The sequence below is a fragment of the Setaria italica genome, chromosome V (genome assembly GCF_000263155.2).
Source record: "Setaria italica strain Yugu1 chromosome V, Setaria_italica_v2.0, whole genome shotgun sequence".
Taxonomy (NCBI): Eukaryota; Viridiplantae; Streptophyta; class Magnoliopsida; order Poales; family Poaceae; genus Setaria; species Setaria italica.
The window spans coordinates 11,204,637-11,229,316 of NC_028454.1; the positions used below are offsets into that span (position 1 = coordinate 11,204,637).

General features: G+C 46.6%; 5 protein-coding genes across 5 annotated transcripts; 2 read left to right on the forward strand and 3 right to left on the reverse strand.

Annotated features, from left to right (window-relative positions):
- Nucleotides 1-933: 933 nt before the first annotated feature.
- LOC101772568 (post-GPI attachment to proteins factor 3) lies at nucleotides 934-4,903 on the forward strand. Its single transcript, XM_004968397.3, has 6 exons — nucleotides 934-1,068; nucleotides 1,185-1,320; nucleotides 3,079-3,340; nucleotides 3,434-3,633; nucleotides 3,723-3,910; nucleotides 4,220-4,903. The coding sequence occupies exons 2-6, from the start codon at nucleotides 1,217-1,219 to the stop codon at nucleotides 4,504-4,506; spliced, it is 1,041 nt and encodes a 346-aa protein (XP_004968454.1). The 5' UTR covers nucleotides 934-1,068; nucleotides 1,185-1,216; the 3' UTR covers nucleotides 4,507-4,903.
- Nucleotides 4,904-10,717: 5,814 nt separating this feature from the next.
- LOC101772975 (polynucleotide 5'-hydroxyl-kinase NOL9) lies at nucleotides 10,718-15,012 on the forward strand. The gene is made up of 9 exons (XM_004968398.3): nucleotides 10,718-11,380; nucleotides 11,477-11,574; nucleotides 11,690-11,723; nucleotides 12,014-12,165; nucleotides 12,268-12,448; nucleotides 12,957-13,137; nucleotides 13,623-13,728; nucleotides 14,047-14,174; nucleotides 14,659-15,012. Exons 1-9 carry the CDS (start codon nucleotides 11,172-11,174, stop codon nucleotides 14,740-14,742), a joined length of 1,173 nt encoding a protein of 390 aa, XP_004968455.1. The 5' UTR covers nucleotides 10,718-11,171; the 3' UTR covers nucleotides 14,743-15,012.
- Nucleotides 15,013-15,102: 90 nt separating this feature from the next.
- LOC101773804 (17.5 kDa class II heat shock protein) lies at nucleotides 15,103-16,056 on the reverse strand. Its single transcript, XM_012846482.3, has one exon. It carries the CDS (start codon nucleotides 15,836-15,838, stop codon nucleotides 15,344-15,346), a length of 495 nt encoding a protein of 164 aa, XP_012701936.3. The 5' UTR covers nucleotides 15,839-16,056; the 3' UTR covers nucleotides 15,103-15,343.
- Nucleotides 16,057-17,845: 1,789 nt separating this feature from the next.
- LOC101773385 (17.5 kDa class II heat shock protein) lies at nucleotides 17,846-18,781 on the reverse strand. The gene has a single exon (XM_004968399.3). It carries the CDS (start codon nucleotides 18,588-18,590, stop codon nucleotides 18,099-18,101), a length of 492 nt encoding a protein of 163 aa, XP_004968456.2. The 5' UTR covers nucleotides 18,591-18,781; the 3' UTR covers nucleotides 17,846-18,098.
- A 426-nt stretch (nucleotides 18,782-19,207) lies between these two features.
- On the reverse strand, nucleotides 19,208-23,816 carry LOC101774208 (DEAD-box ATP-dependent RNA helicase 39). Its single transcript, XM_004968400.4, has 9 exons — nucleotides 23,286-23,816; nucleotides 22,710-22,805; nucleotides 22,437-22,625; nucleotides 22,196-22,336; nucleotides 21,688-21,828; nucleotides 20,808-20,950; nucleotides 20,601-20,730; nucleotides 20,456-20,504; nucleotides 19,208-19,978 (listed from the first exon to the last, which is right to left on the reverse strand). The coding sequence occupies exons 1-9, from the start codon at nucleotides 23,760-23,762 to the stop codon at nucleotides 19,491-19,493; spliced, it is 1,854 nt and encodes a 617-aa protein (XP_004968457.1). The 5' UTR covers nucleotides 23,763-23,816; the 3' UTR covers nucleotides 19,208-19,490.
- Between the last annotated feature and the right edge of the window lie 864 nt (nucleotides 23,817-24,680).

Here is a 24,680-nt window from a genome sequence, read left to right on the forward strand (position 1 = left end):
TAATTGTTTGAGCTTCCTGGCAGCTTGTCAGTATGAAAAGCCAGAAGCTCAAATAAATAGCGAATTTCTCATGCAATTTCCGAGAAGCTGGAAGTCTAGAAAAGCTGAGTTTATATGGAAAGCTGAAAATCTCATGAGCTTTTTTTTAGCTTTTTTGAGCTTAGAAAGCTAAATACATCTCCAAAAAGCTAGTGCTGGTTTTTCAGAACTGAAAAGCCAGCAGCAGCTTTTCAGAAAAGCTCAAAAACTGCAGCTCAAACAAATAGACTGGCTCCCTTTGGTTGGACTTTTCAACTTGCTGTAAATTCTCAAAAAGCCAGAAGCCAACCATTCCATCCAAAGTCACAGCCAAAAGCGATTTTCAGCTAGTTCAATTCTCACAGCAGTGGAGGACATGTTGTGGCCGGCTGTGAGATCGATATTTTCATAAAAACACCCACCTACCACTCATTATGATACAGTTCATTCTTTTCCTTCCGCAACTCACAGCCCACAATAATTTTTTCGCAACTCCCGGCCCACGGCAGCTCTTCCGCTGAGCTTAAACTCGTATCCGGGTTATCCGGACTGCAGGCCGATCGGCCGCGCGGTGGAACGAAGGGGGCATGGGCTCATTCATGCATGGGATAGGTGTCACAACACCAAAGGAGGGAGGTGGGATGGGATACCAAATGAATTTCAAACATTAAGATCCAGTATGTTATTTTACTTTTTTATTTCAACATTTCAAATACAATGGTTCAACATTTAGATACATCGTTTCAATATTTTTAATATATTATTTCAACATTCTTTTAAAAACATTGAATTAGGCTTTTCAAAATGTTGGATTAGTTTTTTTAAAGGAAGGATCGGTCGTGTCCCTGATTTGGGCTATGCGCTGCTGGGCCACGGTGGGCCGTGCGACACAGTGCTAATCCAACTTCCAGTATGTGTATGCGCTACTGTATAGGGAGCCCCCTCTTTCGTGGTCTTCTTTTCTGTTCGGCGACGGCCGGCGGCTGAGCGAGCGGCGCCGCCCTTCGCCAGGTCTTCGTCGGATCCTTCGCCGGCAACGAGCATCCTCAGGTAGTCCCCTTCCCTTCCCGCTATGCTATACCAAGCACCCAAGCTAGTAGTATTCGGATCTGACCCAGTTACACGCATGTGTATTGTGCCCACTAACTTCGATTTTTCGCTAAAAGATTGTCGCAGGATCCAGGGCGCGTCCGCCGCGATGGGCGGAGGTGCCTGGGTTGTTCGATTGGCTTCCCTTCTTGCGCTTGGTTTGGTGCTCGGCTCGGTCGAGGCCAGCCTCGGGGATATTGATCCGCGGTACAGGTGAGACGCATCTCAGTGTGGTTCTTCGATTTTGACTGGTCTCCAGCAGTGGTAATGTATTCTGGTGCGAATTATTTTCTATGCCTAAGACTTGAAGCCAATCTTTGTGCATCTAGGGACTAGGCTGTGGATCCCTTTAGTATTTCTTTGCAGAGAGGGTATTCATGGTTGGACTGTTTTTCTTCTTGGCCTTTATATATTTTTTTCTGAGGCAGTATGATTGGACTAGGGCCCTTATACGGGGACTATAGCCTATAGGCTGTGGATCCCTCCAGTATTTCTTTGCAGAGAGGGTATTCATGGTTGGACTGTTTTTCTTCTTGGCCTTTATATATTTTTTCTGAGGTAGTATGCTTGCTCATCAGCGTGACTTCCAAATATACCTGTCCACCTGTGGCATTTTTTAAAGTGTACTTTATAGCAGACTATAATTTTCCGAAGGGTTACTGTTTCAGTTTAGGAAAGAAGTGAACAACATGTTTTCTGGTTTTGTTTATTTATATTCCTAGTATTTCATAGCATAAACTGAAATTTTTAATTTTCACAGTGATTTGTCTCTCATGCTATGGATGCCTGTGATAGTTGAACTCCAAACTGCAACTTATACATAATATTCCCTGTTTTAGGATGAATTCAACCTAGTGAACAGTATGTCTTTCCCATTTAGTTGGTTATGTAAATTTGTCGTTGTTCTTACTGCAGCTGATCCATGATGGTAGCATTATGTCCTGTTTTTTGTTCCTTCTTCTTCTTCTTCCCCCGTTTTTATTTTGGTTGCTACGAGGCATATTTACCTCTTCGTGTTTTTTAATGGATCTTGCTTAAATCAGTGATATTGAATGCCCATATTATTTGATTTTATTTGAGCATAAGTATATCCATTTCTATAAGTAGTTAAACAACATATAAAACGGCATACTGCATGCACCCTTTGGTGCAACATTAGGAAAAGAGGATGAGACAGAGTGGGGTAGATGGTGGGCTTACGGACTGCTTTGTTGCTTGTCTGAGATAATGTGTCGTTAGGTCTGCTGACGGAGCTGGTTCTGACAATAGAATCTAATGCAGAACAACTATCAACATCCAAATAAAAAAAAAACCAATCACTAGTGCTTAGGAGGAAAGTTCTTACCAGGCCCTTCATGGCAACGGTCCTGGTGAACTGCTGATGCTATTGCATTGGCTTGTAGGATTTCCACTGTATTACCTCACGTGCAGACGTGCAGTGTTATTAGATGACTAAAACTGGGCATGCAAAGCTTTCTTTGAAGTTCAATCCATGCATATGTTGTACTAAAAAGCAGCATAACTAGTTCATGTGCCAAGAGGGTACAAGCTCCTGTAATGTTATTATGTTCTCCGAATCTCCAAATTTCATGTTTAAGTAGATATATGCCGCATTTTGAGGAGCAATTATGTACGCTAATGTCTTTTTTTATCACTATCGTGAGATTTGCTTATAATTCCTTTTGCCTGTCATGATTATTATATTCTTGTTTGCATGTTTGCCGTACTTATTTCTTGTAGGTTCCTTTCATTTTGCAGATGCTAATACTGATAGCACTCTTGGAATTTGAAAGTGATTTTAGTAGTTTTGGCTTCCGATTTGCCTTAGATAAAATATGCACAAAAGTGTCACATTGTGAGTCCATCCTTGTTGATGTCATGTTGAGATTATTTATTACCCTTTATTGTGGTAAATTACTTCAACTTACTACTATTTAGAAGCTTATGAAAATCTTTATCCTGCTCTTTCAGAACTTGCGTGAAGGAGTGTCAAACTACAGGCATTATTGGGGAGAATATCATCAGCCACTGCCAGAACAAAGAGAATGACACATCTGTTGGAGGTTCTTGGTACAACCAGGAGCAAATCTACATTCAGTGGAAACAGCTGAGCTGTCGGACAGACTGTCGTTACTTTTGCATGATGCAGAGAGAAGGTGAACGCCAGTCGCTTGGTCTGAACCCTGTTAAATATCATGGAAAATGGCCGTTCTTACGTATTTCTGTCTTCCAGGTATGTCTTATGCTGAAATGATCCACAGTGAAACAGCTATTTATAGCACTAGTTTTTGTCGACATCTCAGTTAACTCTGACATCCTTCATCAGGAACCTCTTTCAGCTGCACTATCTGCCATCAACCTATTGATGCATTTCACTGGCTGGCTTTCATTTTTCCTTCTAGTGAAGTACAAATTGCCCCTTAGACCCCAGACCAAGAGAACTTATTATGAATACACTAGCTTATGGCATATCTATGCAATCTTATCAATGAATGCATGGTTCTGGAGCTCTATCTTCCACACTAGGTATGAACTTTTCCAAAGCCTTTGATACTCTGCAACTTGGAGATACTGCTGTAATCTGCGATACCTAATTCATCATTCTTATTCTGTAGAGATATCGACTTGACTGAGAAACTGGACTACTCTTCAGCTGTTGCCCTGCTTGGGTACTCTTTAATCCTTTCACTGCTAAGGGCTTTCAATGTCAAGGATGAGGCTACCAGGGTGATGTTTGCAGCCCCTATTTTGGCGTTTGTTACAACACACATCCTGTATCTTAACTTCTACGAGCTTGACTATGGTAAAGTTGCTTGCTAAACCATTTGCCCTCAGTACACAAAGATCAATCTCACCTATATATCAATTGCTTATTTTCAAAGATTTACCAATCTTCTACTGCTCACTGTGTCTTTTGTATATACAACCATATACCTCCTTTACGTACAGCTATATATTTGTTAACAAAAGCCATCACAAAATGTTGCCATTACTCATTAGTGAACAACAGAACAAGTATTGGTTTTACTCAGTTTTGGTTCACACAAACTGGTTGTATCTGTGCAATTTTAGACATGCTACTCCGAAGTTTATCTGATGAATCTTTTGTCAGGGTGGAACATGAAAGTTTGTGTGGTGATGGCTGTGGTTCAACTTCTGACATGGGCAATCTGGGCTGGTGTAACCCGACATCCATCACGACTCAAACTTTGGACAGTTGTTTTTGGTGGAGCGCTGGCTATGCTTCTTGAGCTCTACGACTTTCCGCCGTACATGGGCTATGCTGATGCCCACTCACTATGGCATGCGAGTACCATTCCACTCACATATCTCTGGTGGAGCTTCATTAAGGATGATGCTGAATTCCGTACCTCAACTCTTATCAAGAAGGCGAAGTAGGCAAAGTGCCAGGATTGTTAACATTGGATCTCTGAGGATCAGATTTCATGGTCAATTCAAGGGACATTAGTGTTATCGGACATCACGAAACATCAGTATAGTTGCCCCCTTAATGCTCCTGTAATCAGTTCGTAAAGACATTCATCTTCATGCACTCACGATTTTGGTCCACAAATTCAGCATCCTCTTTTAGGCACTTCTGATCTGTCTTTTGACTCACCTGGACGTATCTTCTGTGATTGTCTGTTTGGTACAAGTGGGGCTTGTAAGTTTTTTGTCATCGCCAATTCAGTTGTGCAAAATAAGACTGGAAATCATTTGTGTATCTTGTGATGTGCAACATTTGTAAGCTCCTGAAGGGTCCTTTATACAAACTTGTGTCACAAAGATTCTGATATTTACACGTCCAGGGTTTGAAACAAAAGGGTGCAGCCGTTGGCATAAAAGGTAAGCCTGAATGCCATACTTTGCCAACAACATCCAGAAGAAACTTAGATCCTGCTTGTCGATTTGATTCATCCAGTGACAATCGGTTCGGACACTTTCAGCATTCGGATCTTGCAAAAGGGAATGGGGATAATGGATAAGAAAGTCTAGCAACTTGCAACTTCGAAGGGGGTGGGTCGTGCTCGTGCATGCCACTACTAACTAGGCCTCAGTAGAGATGTTTTCTCCATTTCTACGGGAAGTGAACCGTTTTTTTGAAGACTCATTCAAAATTCTCTGAAATTCCTTGTGGAGGTGCTCCGTAGCGTGCATGATTTCTGACCGAGCGCAATGGCGTGTTTTCGTGGTAGTGACAACAGTCAAACTTTTTTAACTAGGGAGGGAAATTACACCTGAAGTCCAAAAGAGATTTTTAAATTGAAATGGTTTCTTCCTTGCCAAAAAATATTTCGAGTTCTTTTCTGAATAGTCTATTGCCACATTCAGAATTTCAGATATAGCAACGGTGGACACGTCCGAGGGACACGGGGAACAACGCTTTGAGCACCACACCACGCCACTTTCTCTGCGCTTTCTGTGAAACTTCTTTGGCTTGTTCCGGCGGCCCTGTGCTCCTATAAAATGCACCGGCCTAGTGGAGCTCCCAAACGCAACAAACAGACACCTGCAACTGCAAGTCCGCAACACTCCATGGACATCGATCGAACGGCAACTCGAGCTCTCTGAACTTCCGAAGATCACCGGCGGTCACAGTGCCCCATCCCCATTCCACGGTCGCCGTCGTTCATGGAGCCTGCGTTCGCCGCCGCGCAAGAACCGCCGGTGCCGCCGCATCAGCCAGGCCAGACGGCGCGGGCCCAGCAGGGCGGGGGCTGGCGCCGCCCGGCGCGCTGCGCGCTCGCCGTGGCCCTCTCCCTCGCTGTGACCGGCCACTTCGCGTTCGCGGCGTACCGCGCGCGCCACCGCCCCCCCGACCTCGCGTTCGTGCTCGTCGCCTACTCCCTCCTCGCCCTGCTCGTGGGCTGCGTCGCGAGGCTCGAGCATCTGCGGCGGGACCCCGCCGCCAGGGTGGCCGAGCGCCAGTGGCTCAGGATCGCCGTGTGGGGCGTCTCGGTGGCGCTGGCCAACACGTTCGCGGCGCGCGTCGCCAAGGCCATGCCGAGGCTGGTGCTGAAGCTGGCCGTGTGGGGGGTCACCGCGGTGGTCCTCGGGCTCGGGTTCTACTTCCTTTTCTTCAGCAAGGACGCCGAGGGCTGCTGCGACGCGGAGGTCGGCCGTGGACAGGCTGACGCCGGCCGCCGGCCGGCGACGGCTTCGCACGTGCTGTCTCCGGAGGAGGTCTAATGAACCATGTGTTTAAGCCCCCGCGCGCTTGTACGGCAACACATCCTGGAAATTGGAAATCTCGCTATTCTTTTATTCTTTTGGCATTTCAAATAATAATTGTGTACAGTCTTTCATGAAGCAAAGATCACGTGGTGTGCCCTGTAGCCTGTAATTAAACATGTAATCCAGTTGATGAATAATTCATATTATTCTTTCTTTAGCTGTCGATCTCCTGTCAATGCTACAACTTAGATTTCAAACTTTAATACATGCACCATCGTTGTAAAGACCAAAAATAAACTTTCCATTTGTTCAAACGAACATCCAAGAGTTAAAAAAAAAAGGTACTGCCCTACTTGGAATAAGGGATCCAAAACTCATTTAATTGAACTAATCTGAATTTCAAGACAAAGAGAATGTGATAGAAAATGAACTAAGAGAGTTACCCAAAATTACCCATTAGGTGCCCACTTGCATTTCTAGTGAGCCTCTTTTACGGTCCTTCAAAACATACAAGAACTAATGAACTAATTTGCTTGTCCTAAATATCGTATATTTGAGGGTGGAGGTAGTATTATTTTTTCCAAGGAAGAAATATCAAACTTCTATTTTTTTATATCTAGGTATGAAAGATGGCACCATTGGTACCGAAATTCGGTACCCCTCAAGTTAATATTTGTGGGTACCTCTTGCTATTTTCATTCTGCTCTCTGGAAAACTTTGAGAAATGTAAAACGTAAAACGCTCAAGTAGGAATGTAATTACTCTTTGCTCTTCAACTGCAAACAATGTAAAATGTCATGCGAAGCAACTGCAGCCTGCAGGAGTTCTTATTGCCATGTTCGGTAAAGTCTTCTTTAGCCGCTAAAAACGTGATGATTTCTCAACCGAAACCAGGTCAATTTGCAGGTTTAAACGATCAGCTGTTCTAAATCCGTTCGCACGCCTGAGCTTGTCGACTAAAATAAAACTACTACTCCCTCCGATCCAAATTGTAGATCGTTTTAACTTTTCTATACAGCGTATATCTTTGAAAAAACTAAAATGACCTACTCCTTTGTTCCTCTCTCCTGGTCACACCATCTTCACCGGATAAAGAAAAAAAAACTCGCTTGCCACGAGAACTAGCGTAAACGATGGGACGAAAGCACCGGGAAAAATGCAGCGCCATTTCCAGTGATCCCAAAGACGGTTTTATACGCCACGACCGCTGACCTCGTATGCTGGACGGAGCAAGTCAAGCAGAAGCTTTCGGCAATTAACCTCATCATTATTAATCAATTTCGAGATAACGCGGCCGATGATGCGAGTAGCAAGGCCGTGAAATTTCTGCCCATCGTACGCGTTCGTTATCGAGCTCATCATTAATCACTCGGAGAAGCAGCAGGTCTCTGTTGACTGCTTTATCTATTTGCTCCTTGTTAACTTACTGTAATTTGGTGAAACAACACTTGCTAATCTCTGCTCATTTTTTGCCCTTGTGTCTGAACGGGAGGAGACCTAAAGCAAGAAGTGGACCTGGGTCAACGTCCTCCTGACTTCAGATGAAATCCCCGCCAACGACGTCGCCCATGCTTCACGCTTTCAGCCAGGCTATAAATCTGGTGGTGTTCCGTTACTAATGCCAAGACAAGGCGCAGATCGACAGGAGCACGCCACACAAGATGGCCATGGACGACGGCTGCAAGCAGGCAGCTAGGCCGACGTCGCCGCAGCGGATGAAGAAGAAGAGCTCGCGCCTCCGCGTCCTGCTCCCGCACGTTGCCTGCCTGGTGCTCGCGGCCGCCCACCTCGCGCGCGCCGCGCAGGAGCGCGAACCGCGGGCCGTGGCCTTCGTCGCGGCCACGCACGGCGCCCTCGCGCTGCTCTTCCTCTGCCTCGGCAGGCACGATGTGGCGGCGCCCACCGGCGAGGCGAGGGGGCGGCTCAGGGTTTTGGTCTGGGCGCTGTCGGCGGCGCTGACGGGCATGTTCGCCTGCCGCGTGGCGGCGGCGATGCCGCGGCCGCTGGCCCTGCTCGTCTACGGCATGGCGGTTCTCGTCGCTTCCGGTGGGTTCGTCTTGCTGTTCCTCTGCGACGCCGGGGAGTACGGTGATGCTGGCTTGGGGATACGTACGTGAGAAATCTCAGGACACCAAGGTCTGTGAGTTCTGATCACCGGGAGGAGTTTAAATTTGCAAGGTGATTCCATCCCTGTGGCAATTTGATGAAGAGTTACACAAGTAATACTGCCACGTACAATCATATAAGAAAAAAAAAAGTAGCTGGAACGCCATTCAGAAGTGGGCTTTCGAATACTATTCCGCAAAATTACAACAATATAAGCAAGGGCTTTTGACTAGCGTATACATACACGTAAGAGAACGGGTAAATGATTTTCATGAACACGTACTTGAAATGCAAAGACGACGTGAGTATGTGACGTAGTTGTACTGCGATTGCTGTGAAACCCGGGACGGGACGATCCTCCTCCTCCATCCCGCGTATGGTACACAGACATATGGGATGGGGATATCCTTAGGAGGGGATATACCCTCCGGATGCGGAATGCCTCCGTCCCACCAAAAGTGGCGGACGGAGTCATCCCCCGTTCACGCGGTTCACCCCATCTCCGTGCGGGCAAAGGAGGACAGCTAGCCAACGCAAAGAGGAGGAGGACAAGCTCTCGCCGGCAGGCGGGAGCACTAGAGTTGCTTCGGCGGGCATGAAGGAGCGTGGAGGAGCTCCCCTGGCGCGAGTGGCTGTGGCCCAGGGGAGGTGGGGTGGAGCAGTGGCGGCGACGCCCATGGCTGTGGCCCAGGTTGACACGGCCGGAAGAATGATAAGCCTAAGGAAAAAAAAGGAAAAATATTAAATACACAATGACAAAGTGGGGTCTACTTTTTAGATGACAGGTGGGGTCCATTTATTGTGGCTATTGGTGTTAAAATTATCATCCATCCCATTCTCTCAATCCTCCATACCAAACAATGAACTGGGATGGACTCATCCCTCCCAACCAAACACGAAACGGGACGATCCCATACAAAAAACAGGGACGGGGACATCCCATCCCACGTCGTCTCCGAACCAAACACACCCTTAGACTATTGGTGTTTATCCTCTCCCTCCATCCCCTCCATCTCTATTGTACGGTTGGGGTACTCTGTTGTACGGTAGGGGTGGTAATGGATCATGGCTCTCATGCTTTCTTCACAATCCAACTCAGCCATATATATATTTAGCTCCAAATTATATAATATTTCAGCCTGATACTTATTGAGCTCAATTCTTTTGCTAAACTAAATTAGAGTGCTCCCCCTCACCTTGTATCCCTGACACAGCGCCGGCGTTGTAAAACTACATGGGCTCCTGCCCTTGATCAATTGAGTTCAGTTGGGCCCACCGTTGCCACCTAAAAAAAAGTATGCGACGTAGTTCAACAAAAATTTTGAATTGTCTCGAAAATGGGTCGAGCCCGATAATTGATTTTGTTTTCTTGGCCCAACTTGTTCTTTTCCGGATGAGCCCAAGGAGTCTTCAATGGGCTGAGCACGCGCCAAGGCCTAGAGAGAGGACGGACGTTTATGCCCGCTGTCCGATGTCGAACTTAACGGGCTAGATTGCGCCGGAAGAAGTAGCGTCGCGCGCGCGCCGCCGCTCTGTAGGGATGGCAGTGGGGCGGGTTTGATCCGAAACCTGCGGGTTTTAGACCCGATGGGGTGGGGGCGGGTCTGTTTCCCACGCAGGTTTGCGGGTTCGAAACCTAAAACTGAGCCGGTTGGGGGGTGGGTTATATTTCCCTCCACGGGTGACCCACGGGGTCCAAAGTGTACGTTTCGGCAAAAGAAATAGGTATAGCTCAGTCTAATAATAACCCTAAGGTTCTGTTTGTTTGAGCTTTTGCTTTCCGAAAGCTGCCTTTTAGCTTCTCGTCTTAAAATGCTGGCTTTCTAAAAGTTGGGATCCGTTTGGCAACCCAACTTCTCGTGGTTGAAAGCTGGACGAGGACGAGCAGGGGTCGGGCGACAAGGATGAGGCGGGGCTGGGTGGAGGGAGGAGGGCGGCGACCCGATGCAGAGCGGCGATGACCCGATGCGAAGGGAAGAAAGTGGCGGGCGACAAGGACGAGCAGGGGCGGAGGGAGGATGGCGGCGGCTCGATGCGGTGCAGAGGGAGGACGGCAGGGGTGGAGGGAGGAAAAAGAAACATACCGATTCGTAACATTACTGATGGCAGGCGAGTAAATAACACTAGAAGCTTGTTTTTCCTCTGTTTTCCACCTTTCCATTATACCGTGGAAAGTCAGAGTTTTTGATCCACGATAAACTAAGCTCAAAATCTTACCGTTCGTCTGGTCTTTCGGCTCGTGAGGTCTTTCAGCTCCCGAGGACGAGAAGCTGGCTGAAACAAAACAAACAGGCCTAAGTATATCACCCTCCGCTTCTTCCCCCTCCAGTCCGTCTCCCTGCCAGTGCGCCGCACCCGCACAGCTCCCGCACGGGCGCACGGCCGCACCCCCAGATCCCCCGTCGCTGCCGCTGCGCCGCCCGCACCCCTCGCCCCCTCGCCCGCGCGCGCACCCCCAGATCCCCCGTCGCTGCCGCTGCGCCGCCCGCCCCTCGTCCCACCGCCGGCCGCCCGCGCCCGTCGGCCGTCGCCCCCTCGCCCGAGAGCGCCCCGCCGCCCGCGCCCCTCGCCGGCTCGCCCCCGAGCGCCGCCGCCCCCCAGTCCTTCGGTGTTCTGTCACTGTTGCTCGGGTTTCGGGGGCGGGTGCACGTTATCACCCGAACCTCAGTTCGGGTTCGGGGCGGGTTTTATTCTCGGGTTTCGGGGGCGGGTCCGCGGAAGCTCCACCCGACCCCGACCCTAGGCTCTGCTACTCGCGAAACCACGGCAAGGAGGCACCAGACATGGCCGGCGCCCGCGCGACGCCGACGCGGACACCGCCGCGCCCCTCTTCGCCGGCGCCCCGTACCGAGGCGGTGGTCCCGCCGGACTGGGCCTCCGCTGTGACGCTCGTCTCCTCCGACCCCACGCCTCCGGTCGTCGTCGTGTGCGGGCCCAAGAACAGCGGCAAATCCACCTTCTCTCGCATCCTCCTCAACGCGCTGCTCCCCAGGCAAGCCACCACAGAGCCCAACCCTAGCCCTCGCCCTCACGAGTCCGTTGGCGATGCTGGTGGTTCTCTAACTTCTGGTGTCGTGGTGCTCTGCAGGTACGGGAAGGTTGGTTATCTGGACACCGACGTGGGGCAGCCGGAGTTCGCGCCCCCGGGATGCCTCTCGTTCCACGTCGTCGAGGAAGCTATAGCAGGTTAGTATATAAGCGTGTGAGGACTGGGTGTTGGTTGAGGCGATTATCCCAAGTTGGCCGTAGCGTAAGCTCGGTTCCTGGGTCACTGACACGATGGTTGTTGGCTTTTGTGCAGATTTGCTGAACCCAACTCTACGGGAAGCTGAAAGGTGTCTAATTTCTGTTCTCATTTGTGTTTTAGGGTATCAAGTTTTGATTAGCTTGTAGGGTGGTAATTTAATTTGATTTCTTCACTTCAGAAATTTGCGCACAATTTTTGTTGTAGGATTTCTTCATTAAAAGAGACTACTGAAACAATTGTAGTATTGTGTTAGTGCCACCACGTAATTTTTAAGATTTCACCCGGGCTATTGTTTTGTTAGGATTTTCAAACTTATGCTATCCTTGCTTGGGTTTCACTAATGCCATGTATTCCTATTTTTATATTCAATCCAATCAGGTGCTGCTTCTTTGGTGACATTTCTTCGAAAAGAGATCCAGAAGCATATCTGAATTGCCTATTCCATTTGTACGATTGCTTCGTTGGAAAATATCGGTGCAACGAGAATGAAATGGTGCCTCTAATTGTCAACACTCCTGGCTGGGTAAAAGGTATCTCTTGGTCATTCCAAAGTTGATTTGCTCTGTCTTACCACACACTTGTGTCAGTGAAAATATAACATTTTCTTTTTGTATTTCTATTTGTTATTGCAGGTGCTGGTTTTGATATGCTTGTAGAGATGCTAAGATATATCTGCCCCACAATTGTTGTTCAGATACGCATCACAATGGAGAGCAAGAATCTCCCTGATGGAATGTTTTGGCTAGATGGTGAGCAAACAGGGCCTAAGATGATTAACATCAACGCTGCATTTCGTGATGCCTCGAATAGATCGTAAGTAATCTTTTTTCCAGTTTAAAGTTAAAAAAAACTGAAATAGTCTTTCCTGTATTTTGAGATATTGATGTAAGCTTGTGCCTAGGAACATTATGCTGTTTTGCACATGATAGTGATTGCACCCCCAATATAGCTGTATTGAGGAAGTCTTACATATTCTCTACATTGTTGATTAGATAAAGCATTCCATACTTCCCAGCAATTTTATACCACTTTTTAACTCTGTCTGCATAGAATGCCTAATTTGTGTCCAAATCCTTGTGTTTCCTACCAGGATTGTTTCTAGTCACGAATTGTTGTTTTCCTATCTGTTAATAACTTCACTTATGCAAGTGTCTTGTTTTAAAGTGATAATCATTATGTAAACTTATACTTTGTTTCATACTATGAAGATGCATCAGCTTGCACGTAGCTTGCAGTTGATGAGTTTGTGTATATTTTCACAGAAAGTGATGACATGAGCTTCTAAGGAAGCAATGGCTAACATCATCTCTATATTATCAAGGTTGTTAATTATGAAAGATTCCTGTGCGACGCGTGAACGTCAGCTTGTAGAGTACTTGAAGCGATGTTTTCCAAGCAACATATCTCTATCAACTAATAAGGAACTTGCGTATGCCCTAGCTTCACTTCCACCTTATCAAGTACCATTTTCAGATGTTACAGTTATGCATCTTCATCACGAGGTCAGTGAGCTTTCCCATTGCTTCTTCGTTATTTACATTTTTCAGAGTTCAACGTAAGTTTTGAATGAAATGACATGTTTAGTCACTGGCCTTTCCTTCCTATGATGAAATGTCCAATAATTAAGGCACCTGAAGCCGAACATTTTTAGACAATTCCTATAATTTATTTCAACTCGTAAACAAAGTTTCAAACAAATGATCATTGACTAGAGATGCAAATACAATAGCATTTTGACCTTGCTGCTACGTGCTCTTGCCATTAGTTTTATGCGTTACCAGTTAGTCGTTGACAAAAAATACATTAGTTTTATGCGTTACAGTTAGTCGTTGACAAAAAATACATTATCAACATCGTGGATTTGCATACTCAAAGATCTACGTAGAGTTCACTGTGATTGTAAAGGCAGAAAATGTGCTAGTAGTTTACGCTGTATTTCTATGGCTGGTGAAAATCCTGGACATCAACATGGTAACTCTTTGCCCAGGTACCTGCTGGTGAGATATGGCGTTGTCTGAACGCAACAATAGTTGGTTTGGCAGTTTCCAGTGCATCTGAGGCCACAAGATCAACCCCTTACTGCGTTGGGCTAGGTAATATTTCTGTCAGCTGCCCTTTTATTTTGTTGTTCAGTTTCACTGCAAAAACATCTTAAATCAGGATAGCTAGCTCATTTGGGAGTGGGACCCAGAATTGGCTTGTAAGTTCACATTTCTGGTTATTAAAATCCTGGGTGACTGGGTCCAACCAGTCGACAGCTGGGGGAAGTTCATCTAGAATCTAGATAGAGCATGCAGGTTGTGAACAAAGTCAAGTTTATTCTTAATAATGTGGTTTCAGCAGCTCAGAATGCAATTTTTCTGTGATATTTATGTTGTATTCACGCAAATAATAACGATGTACTTGTGCAGGCATCATAAGAGGCGTTGACGTTCAAAAAGGCCTGTTATATGTAATAACTCCTGTCCCTCTCGAACGTCTGCAAAGTGTAGATCTCTTGCAGCAGGGATTCATTGAGATACCAACTAGTCTTTTGCAGGTAACATTTTTTCTCCTGGCATTAGGCTTGGTGTTTTACATAGAGGTGACGCAAGACTCTGTCAAGGAGATTTTAGAGTAGCTACCACATGTTGTGATAATTACATTGGTTTTTTTCTCGAACAGATAATCACATTGGTTAATGTAGCTAATGGGTGACCTGCATGTGTTCTAAGAATCACATATTGCTTATCAAGAAAGAAGTTGTAATCAGAAATAAAACACAAAACTTGTTTGAGATGTTAGGCAACTTCTCAAGGGATAAAATCTCTGTTGCTCATAGTTGCAATCAGAAACACACAAACACAAGACTTGTTTAAGACGCAAAGCCATCTCGACGCTGGCCATACTCTGCTGTTTTAACAAATTTCATCCTCTTGCTGGCCATACTCTGCTGTTTTAACAAATTTCATCCTCTTGCAAAGCCATCTCGACGCTGGCCATACTCTGCTGTTTTAACAAATTTCATCCTCTTTTAAATCCAGGTCCGCGGATATGTGTCTCCATACATGTCGACAAATGTACTGCACAAGATATCAGAAAGGGATTTGTATGCTGGTGATGGTTAGCTCAGGCAGGCACCATGCTGTGTCCAAAGGAAGGAGAAGAATGACGGCCCCGCCCATCACCAAACCTGTTTCTGATGGTTCCGTACCGGAGAGCATGAACGCAACTGTAGTGCCAGATACCAGCTGCCGGTTGCCTCCTAGATTGAGTCAGCTAGATTTGTGACCTGTGCGAATGCCATGTCAAATTCGTCATTGCACTCCTGATTTTAACTTGCTGGATACATTGAAATTCCATATTTTATGGCAAGTTACTCCTGATTTTACTTTGAATTGGTTCATCCCAACATATTTGGTTATATTTTGACGATTTAACTCATCGAGACACGGCCCTTTTGGCAAAAAAGGTAATCGAGACAGAGATGAACAAAAGATTTATTTATTCAGAAAAAGCATCAGGGCATTCGCTTCTGCATTACAAAGCTTCAAACCCGGCATGGCTCGAACAAAAGCAAGTAGACACACATCGCATAGGTAGGTGGTAGATAGACATAACGAAACAAGCACTTATAAGCATACTACTACGGCATGGCTGCTTGGCCTCAACACTGGGCAGAACTCACTGGCACTGCTTCCCCAGCTTCGATCGATGATCCCCTCAGCCTCAGGCGACCTTGACCTCGATGGTCTTGGGCTTCTTGGGCTCCGGCGGCGGCAGCTTCTCCACGGTCACAGTCAGTACGCCGTCCTTGCACACGGCAGAGATCTTGTCCATGTCGGCATTATCCGGGAGCACGAACTTGCGCATGAACTTGCCCATCCGGCGCTCCATGCGCAGGTACTTGGCGTCCTCGCGCTCCTCCCGCCGCCGCTCGCCGCTGATCACCAGCACCCGCTCGTCCTCCACCTGCACCTTGATGTCGCCCGTGCCCAGCCCCGGCATGTCCACCACGAACGCATACGAGCTGGGCAGCTCCTTCACGTCGGCAGGGGTCGCCGCCATGGCGCGCGCGTCACGGACGTAGGTGCGCGTGGGGCCGCCGCCCGCCGCGGCGCCGGCCTTGTCGCCGCCCGCGCCGGCGTCGCCGTCGGGGACGTCCAGCAGGTGCTGCAGCGCCGCCATCAGGGGAGTCTCCAGCCCGAACATCCTCGCGTCCATCTCGCCGCCGCGGATCTTGGCCTCCCTCACTCGATTTGCTTTGGTTGCTTGGTTTGCTGATTTGCGGATTGCTCAGGTGTTCGTGTGTTTCTTGGTACTGCGTGGAGTGAGGAGGGGAGAGGGATGGCTTATATGCCGGTGGGAGGAGGTAGAGTCTGGAAGGCCATGGAAGGTTCTGAAAGGGGGGAGGGGCTGTGCGCGCGGCGCGGCGCGGCGTTGGCGCGGGTATGATGGTGGAGAAGCATCTGGAATATAATAGAGCTTCTGCGGTTGGAAATCTAGGAGACAGTAGACTTTTCTGGACCTACTTGTCATCTCGTTAGCTATGACACGTGTCTGTGGGCCCTGTCTTTATCCGTCCGTCTTTCCGCTGAGATATTTATTGGGCTTTTGCTCCACTTTTCCGTTCTTTTGCCGAGAGAGTTCCAGACTTCTACTTTTGAATTTGAAAGGAGATTTTGCGATCGCTTCATATGCTGTAACAAGAAAAATGTTAATGCGGAAGAGGGTAGTTTTTTGCCGGTGAAAATAACTGGGTAGGATTTAGCTTCCCCCTGGCGATCACTTTTACTGGAGCTCAGTCCACTAACAATCAACCGAGCCCCTTGTTACTCAGGTGTTAGGTCTCACCTTTTAAGTTATGCTCCCGAACTTAGAGAAATTCTGGTAATTTCTCTTCTCATTTGGATGGAACTCGTTAATTTTTTAAATTTCAGTAAAATTTTACTAAAAGAATATAAATCTTGTCCATTTTTTGGTCTACCGACAACTCCGATGAAACTTAAGCGGTAAGTAAATCCTGAAGGAGATATGCTAGCATCTGAGCTAGTTCTGCCCTGCAGCTTGAGGAACATCAGAAAGCATTTGTTGCTTCAATACATGATGCAGAAATAGTGGAAACACCACGAACTAACAATCCATAACTCGAGTACTTGACCCACCAAAATGCTATGGGTTGAATTATTGCTACAGACAGCTACCAGATCGGAAAAAGCAGCCACCACTAGAACAACACGATCGTAGATCATTTTTTTCAGTTAAGGAGCCTTAATTTTTCTGAACAACGGCGACTCAGTTGGGTGCTTCATCATATTGTGGTCAAATCTTATCCCCATGGTTTCCACAGCGCAAGCAACAAAACTACACCACAACAGCGTGTCTAAACTCTAAAACTTTCCTAAACTAGGCGTGGCCGTGTCCTCAAAACATGTTTCTGGCACATCAGAAATCAAAACATTTTTACAGAGATTCTGCTTACTCGAGATAGACCCTTTTCTCACTAGTCCTAAACAAGGCATATTCATGTTTTGAGTCATCTGGTGACGGCGTTTTAACAATTCTACTTGTACAAGCCATTCAGAGTGAGATGTGCATCCAAAAAAAGAGCAAGGCCTTGTTTAGTTGGCGAATTTGGGAGGTGCCAAATTACTGTTACAGCACTGTAGCACACTGTAGCGTTTCGTTTGTATTTGTGAATTATTGTCCAAATATTGACTAATTAGGCTCAAAAGATTCGTCTCGCAAAGTACAACAAAACTGTGCAATTACTTTTTAATTTCATCTATATTTAGTACTCCATGCATGTACCGCAAATTTGATGTGTGGGGAATCTTCTTTTTGCATAGGGGCTGTTTGGATACAAGGTGTTAAACTTTAACAGTGTCACATCGGATGTTCGGATACTAATTAGGAGGACTAAACATGAGCTAATTATAAAACTAACTGCAGAACCCCTATACTAATTCGCGAGACGAATCTATTAAGCCTAATTAATCCATCATTAGCAAATGGTTACTGTAGCACCACATTGTCAAATCATGGACTAATTAGGCTTAATAGATTCGTCTCGCGAATTATACTCCATCTGTACAATTAGTTTTGTAATTAGCTTATATTTAGTACTCCTAATTAGCATCCAAACATCCGATGTGACAGGTGTTAAAGTTTAATAGGGTGTTCCCAAACACCCCCATAGTGTCAAAGTTGGAAGTTGGGAGTAACTAAACATGACCCAAGAAACGAACAAGATGCAGATTTAATTATTCAGAAAGCAGTTCACATCAGCTTCTGCATTCCGTAGCACAGAAGCCACATACCGAGCACCGCACAGCCACAAAAGAACGGAAGAAACTCTCATGAGCACACTAGTCACTATCACTCATGCCACCCCGCATCACTACTGCTCTCATCCTCACCACACTCACTGACACTCCCCTGAAGTCCTGAACTTATTAGGCTTGATCGATCCTCGCTCATCCTCTCAGGCGATCTTGACCTCGATGGTCTTGGGCTTCTTGGGCTCCGGCGGCGGCAGCTTCTCCACGGTCACCGTCAGCACGCCGTCCTTGCACACGGCGGAGATCTTGTCCATGTCGGCGTTGTCCGGGATCACGAACTTGCGCATGAACTTGCCCATCCGGCGCTCCATGCGCAGGTACTTGGCGTCCTCGCGCTCCTCCCGCCGCCGCTCGCCGCTGATCACCAGCACCCGCTCGTCCTCCACCTGCACCTTGATGTCGCCCGTGCCCAGCCCCGGCATGTCCACCACGAACGCGTAGGACCCCGGGAGCTCCTTCACGTCGGCCGGGGTCGCCGCCATGGCGCGTGCGTCGCGGACGTAGGTGCGCGTGGGGCCGCCCGCCGCTGCGCCAGCCTTGTCGCCGCCCGCGCCGGCGTCGCCGTCGGGAACGTCCAGCAGGTGCTGCAGCGCCGCCATCAGGGGAGTCTCCAGCCCGAACATCCTCGCGTCCATCTCGCCGCCGCGGATCCTGGTCGCTCTTCTCTCGGTCTCTCCTTTGGGGATCTCGCTTGGTCGCTTTGGTTGCTTGGTTTCTTGATCTGTGGATTGTTCTTGCACTTGTGTGATTCTTTCTGTTGCTTGTGACGAGGCAGGACAGGAGAGGCGATTTATATTGGTGGTGAGAGCTGAGTCTAGAAGGTGATGGAACATTCTGAAAGCTGGTGGAGTGTGCAGGGGCGCCTCGTAAGCGTGGGTGTTGATGGTGGGTGGAGAAGAATCTAGAATAGATTAGAGTTCTGTCCTTCGAATGGTCTTTCTCTAGGAGGCAGTGTTGTTTCTGGGCCCACATGTCATAGAGGAGTGATGGCACGTGTCTGGTGGTCCTATCCGTGTCTCCGAACAGATATTTTCGAGCGCTTTGTTCCCACTTTTCTGTGCCATTCCCTTCTGGAAAGTTCTTTTTAGCGATCCTTCTAGAAGCATTCTAGAATTCGAGATTTTGAAATTTGTCGATCGCTTCAATCTTGTAACAAACTGAGCACAACTATGAAAGCACCCGTCTTCAATCTGACGTGGGCAAATGCATTCAGATGCTAGTCCTAGAGTGCTGAGCAATGCGAAATGGTGGATATCGAAGGTAGGCAAGGCCAGTTTCCAGAATTTAAAAAACAATGAGCATACATACACCCGAGTACTCGACAGAATTGTGGGTAAAAGTAATACAACATATTATTCCAAAGTCTATGCAGAAGTAAGATATTACAAGATTTGTGTTAAGATCTCGATTCTATTCTTTAACTTGTAAGCCCGCAAGGAAAAAAAAAACTGAAGAAATAAGCCCCAGATATTTACAGGGTGCCCTATCCAAAATCTCAACCTTTTCTTAAGCAGGGACAAAAATCTCCAGGCCTCTTATGAAGATTGCGCAGATTTGCCTGAGCTGCGACCTCTAAATCCGACCACGCTGAGCTTAGTTCCCAACTTGTTCAGAATATCACCCTTCGCCTTTCGACCCGCTGGTTTTGCTTTGCTCTTTGAAACCTTCACGCTGTTATTTGCGGGTTTCACCAGCTTCGCTTTCTGGGGTGCTGCCGATTTTTTCGCTTTTGGCTGAATCTTTGGTGGTAAGCGCCTTCGGGTTGAAGTCGTGTCCTTGGGAGTCCTAGATGACTTGCTAGATAGCACAACTCCTCTTCTACCCTTCTGATTGACAACTTTAAGAGCACTTGAAGTCTTAGCCGACCTTGAGGTCCTTCCTTTGGTGCTCGCACTCTGTGGGTTCGCAGCCCTTCTGACATTGTTAGTTGTCAGAGCTTCCAAGCTCTCATTTTTCTTCATGGCCTCTTCAATCTTTGTAGCTAAAGCCACATTTTTCTTAGCCACAAGGCTTGTAACTTTCCCTGCATTTGGGATGACAATGAGGATTCATGAGTAGACAGAATATGAAAATGCAAAACTGCTCCCTGTCCAAAGATCATAAAGCCACGACTACTCACTGTTTGTGGATATCTCTGAGTGGCAAACATATTTTTGCTAACCCATCTCCCTTCTGACACAAAATCACATATTATTTTGTTTCACAGGAGCCATTTCAAACTCCCTTTATTCTATTCCTTTTTTTTTCTAAGCTTGAAAAGTGTAACTGACTTTTTTTTATCCAAACTACAATTGAAAATTCTTTTACTGAATGAACAGCAAAGTTTCTCTGCAGCGAAGACATTGAAATGGTAACCTAAGCTTCAACAATGGAGGGTAGTTTCTGGTCCGTAATTAGGTCATGACAAAAATATAACGGATCATAGTGAATAGAATACATGATTAGCAAAGAAATGATAAAGAGCAAGTAAATGCGTACAGTTATAGCTGAGAATCGTTACCTTTGGCTCCCATGCGTGCAGTTCTTCCAGTTCTGTGAAGATAATCAATCTAAAAACACAAAAGATAATTACAAGATAGATGTGCATAAGAATCACTATGATGGGAGTAAATGCAATCAGACCATGTAGTAAGTGTAACGCATACCGAATTCGATGGGAAGTCAAACATGATGACATGGTCAACATCCAAGTCCAGACCTCTAGCTGCCAGATCAGTGCATACCAATGTTGGGCAATCCCCCTCTTCATTACGGAACTTGTTCAGGTTCTCAACTCTACAATTGATTACCAGGTCTCATAAAAATGAAGTCACCTGCTTAAAAAACAGAACAGAATAAGAAACACAACAAACCTCTCTTCGGCCGGGACCTCTCCATGATAGTTAACAGTAGATATCTGATTCTCAGTCAGAAAATGGTCCACTGCGCGACTTGAATTTAAAGTATTACAGAACACCATAATTTTGTTTCCCTTCGCCAAGCTTGGCTCAAGAACCTACATAAAATAGAGTTCTTCATTATCTCATGAGTTAGATAGTTTTAAATATATGTGTATTGCAGTTCTGCCTCTGTCTTCCGACTCTGCCACATTCAATACTAAAGTCCACATAGGACAAAATAAAACTTGATTAATGATAAAAGCAAGCAAAGAATGACTCTGCCTCGCAGATTACCCCAAAGGCCCAAACTAGCAGGAGGCCAAAGATGTTTTGAGAAAGATCACTTCTTAATTGAATTCCAGATGCAATAGTGTGTTTACTATTTCATTCATAGTTCACAACTTCACATTTTCACAAAAATTGGCATAAAATTCATCCACCCAACAGAGTATGGGGCCCTTGGGGCAATTTATTTGATTGCAGGCACAGGCATACTGAATATGGCTGGGGATTTTCCTATGAGTATTGGAGCGTGTCCAAGCAGATTAAAGAGGATGAGTTGTCAGAGGCTGCAATTATTTGAATTATTTCTGCTATATTTATCATAAAAAGGAGGAGGTGCAAGATTCTCATTCGGACTTCTTGCAGAGTGGAACAACACAGTACCAGAAAACGACATATGTCTTACAAAGAAGAAACATAATTGTACTGACAACAAGATATAACAAGAAATGGAGAATACAAATACAAAACTAGTCTGTTGAATTTTCTTTCAAAAATGTCCAGTTCGAAAGTAGCTTGGATTGGATGGAAAGACAGGTGTATGTGCATAGGAGAGGAGTGAAGAGTTAACCTGCAGAAGAGCCTCAAGTTTGTTTTCTGAGCCAGTGAGTTTGATAAAGTCATGTCGTGCTGTTGCAACTCTCTTTTGAAATGTTGATGTCCGCAAATGGACAATACCTTCAAATTCCTCATCAATCAACTTTTGTACAGCCTGCAGTAAAGGAATACCGAAAAAAGGGGATTAAAATACATAATAACAATAACTAATTAAACAATACCCCCTCTGTTTCTAAGTATATGGCGTTTCGGACAAGTTAACTAATTCATTTTTCAATTAATTAGCTTGTCCTAAACATCATATATTTAAAAACAGACGGAGTATATGTATATCTGAAGTATCAATACTGCTACATGGAAGAGGTCAAAATATTTTGTACTTAAATAGTAATTGGTGCAGCAAGTAAGATGCTTTAAAGGTGGACCAATAAGCAGTGTGTACTAACCATGTATGCCATATATGAATTACAAGCAGAGAATCAGATAGGTTTGGAGGGAGGGATGATTGGTGAGCATAAGACCTTTGTCATGGTAGCAGTAACTAATACAGTTTGGAACCCCTGATCACCAGGCTTTGTGGCACGATTTTTCAATGGAGCAAGGAACTTCCGTATGTCTGGTCCAAAGCCTTGATCAAACATTGTATCTGCCTCATCCAGAACCTGCAAACGCAAAAAAAAAAAAATCAAAATAAGACTATTAGGAGAACAGTGAAGATGTCACAAAATGGTATGTATCTGTCACACAAACTTAATAACATACCAGATACTTAATATCACCGTAAACCATGTTACCATCCTTAATATGATCCAAGATCCTTCCAGGAGTACCAACAACCATGTCAACAGGCATGTTCAAAGAATCTTCCTGGGGTCTTAGACGGGTGCCTCCACTAACCATCGTTGACCGGAAACGCGCATGATGGCTGATGGACTTTGCAACACGATAGACCTGTAGTTTGAGCAATGTGCATGAACTACTGCTGCAACCAAGATATAGCATTGTTACCAGAAAATAGTTTGTATCATGACCAACCTGCTCAGTTAGCTCCCTTGTGGGGCAGAGTACTACTGCTCTTGGCCGCCTTGGCTTCATTGACATTCCCAACATTGCTTCATCACGCCGAAGTAGCTACAAGATAAAGAAAGTGCCATGGTTACCTTTTGTTAGGCATATCCTGACTCACAGATATATATAATGGAGAAAATCCCTAATTTCTAGTTTGGAGAAAGAAAAAACTGCTTTATTCAAATCCAATAAGATTATAACATATTAGGTTTGTAATCACGCTTTGTCATTAGATGACTTGCATGGGCGATAAATTTTTTCTTGGCTTCAATAGCCTTAGATGATATAGCAGCAAGCAGCCATCAGGAATTCGTAGTGATGAAAACATGGCACCTCAATCGATTTTACAAAATGAGTGGAAAACGTCTCAAAGGACAAGAAATGATCCTCAATGACATAAGTCGTGTACCATCGTTTTACTAAAATCATGAGCTAACAATGGTGAAATAAAAATGAATGCATAATGCAAAGCAATTTACTCTTTCCTCCACGATTATTACAATTGTACAGGCAAGCAACACCATATTGAGAAGAAGGAAGTACCTGAACAAGAGGGAGCAGGTAGGCGAGCGTCTTCCCGGATCCCGTGTGCGAGCCGAGCACGACGCTGGTGCCGTCCAGAACCGCGGGAACGCCGACGCACTGGATCTCCGTGGGCTTGGAGATGCCCATCTCCCCGAGCGCGGCCATCACCTCCTCCCCGAGCCCGAGCTCCTCGAAGCTCTCCGCGGCCTCGACCCTCCTCCCCTGCTGCGGGTGCTGCGAGGTCCGCTCCCCGCCCCTCGCCGCCTTCCCCCGCGGGGGAAGGTTCGGGGAGCCGGGGGAGGAGGAGTCCTTGAGGTGGCGGAGGCGGAGGCGCTCGAGGAGGAGCTCGTGCCGCGGAGGGGGAGCGGGAGCGGAGGTGGGGGTGAGGGTGGGGGCGGCGGTGGAGAGGGCCGCGCGGAGGAGGCGGAGGCGGAGGGGGGACGGGCGGGAGAGCAGGAGGCAGCGACCGGCGGCGGCGGCGCCGGCCATCGCCATGGGTGACTGGTTGAGGGTTTAGGGAGGGGAGGGCGCGGATAAGAGCTGCTCGTGCTGCGGATACGCACGGAGCCGTCCCGAACCGGGCCCGAGCTACCCAGTGGAGAAGAGAGAGCCCAGAGCACGATCCAAACGGTGCCACTGCCAGTGGGCCTCATGACCATGCTACGCCTATTTCCAATTAGTGCAGGATCAGATAGGGCTAGTTACTTTGAGTTCAGATCATGCAAAAAGGTTTGGAAGCGAACGACAAATTAACGGTCCATTTGGGGTGGTTGCTGTTGCTGCAAAGGGATTGATCCATGCTGAGGAATACATTTGACTCCACTGATTACCATAGTGGTGCGTGTCTGGTGCCACACGGTCATAGTTATGATTTTAGCTATTTTCATGTCATGCACAAAAGGGTTTTTAGCTGACTCTTACTTGTCCATTGTCACTTGTTATTTCGATATATTGTTTGTTCCACCGTTTTGTGGTTGAACGCCTACCAAAGTTCATTTGCACGGTGATAATAATCTGGTGTCAGAGCAACTCCAGGAGTTTCCAAAAAATTCTTCCTAAATGAGATATTGGGGGCTATACTAAATTTTTTTCTCCTAAAAACATATCAACCCACAACAGATCGCTAAAAACTATCTCCTAATAATTCAAAACAGGTCATGTCATCGTATTGGGCCCATTAGAATCCGTTGCTTTTTTTCCCCACCACCACGACCAGGAGCCCCCTCACGTCACCAACCCCTGTGCGCACGGTACCCGTCAAAATCCTTCGTCCGGTACCCCTCTCACGCCACCAGTCCCTGCGGACGGAGGACTCACGCCGGCAGCCCCGTGCAAGGAGGAGCAGTCCTGCGCCCTCCAATCACACCGGCAGCCCTTGGGCACGGAGGAGCAGTCCTGCGCCCTCCAGTCACA

Excerpts from the sequence above, each read along its gene's own strand:
- LOC101772568 (XM_004968397.3), top strand. The coding sequence starts at position 1,217 with ATGGGCGGAGGTGCCTGGGTTGTTCGATTGGCTTCCCTTCTTGCGCTT. Across the intron at positions 3,341-3,433 it reads TACGTATTTCTGTCTTCCAG|GAACCTCTTTCAGCTGCACT; the intron begins GTATGTCTTATG and ends ATCCTTCATCAG. Across the intron at positions 3,911-4,219 it reads CTTCTACGAGCTTGACTATG|GGTGGAACATGAAAGTTTGT; the intron begins GTAAAGTTGCTT and ends ATCTTTTGTCAG.
- LOC101772975 (XM_004968398.3), top strand. The coding sequence starts at position 11,172 with ATGGCCGGCGCCCGCGCGACGCCGACGCGGACACCGCCGCGCCCCTCT. Across the intron at positions 13,729-14,046 it reads CCCTTACTGCGTTGGGCTAG|GCATCATAAGAGGCGTTGAC; the intron begins GTAATATTTCTG and ends GTACTTGTGCAG. Across the intron at positions 14,175-14,658 it reads TACCAACTAGTCTTTTGCAG|GTCCGCGGATATGTGTCTCC; the intron begins GTAACATTTTTT and ends TTTTAAATCCAG.
- LOC101773804 (XM_012846482.3), bottom strand. The coding sequence starts at position 15,838 with ATGGACGCGAGGATGTTCGGGCTGGAGACTCCCCTGATGGCGGCGCTG.
- LOC101773385 (XM_004968399.3), bottom strand. The coding sequence starts at position 18,590 with ATGGACGCGAGGATGTTCGGGCTGGAGACTCCCCTGATGGCGGCGCTG.
- LOC101774208 (XM_004968400.4), bottom strand. The coding sequence starts at position 23,762 with ATGGCGATGGCCGGCGCCGCCGCCGCCGGTCGCTGCCTCCTGCTCTCC. Across the intron at positions 22,337-22,436 it reads ACGGTGATATTAAGTATCTG|GTTCTGGATGAGGCAGATAC; the intron begins GTATGTTATTAA and ends TTGCGTTTGCAG. Across the intron at positions 21,829-22,195 it reads TTACTGCTACCATGACAAAG|GCTGTACAAAAGTTGATTGA; the intron begins GTCTTATGCTCA and ends CCTTTACTGCAG.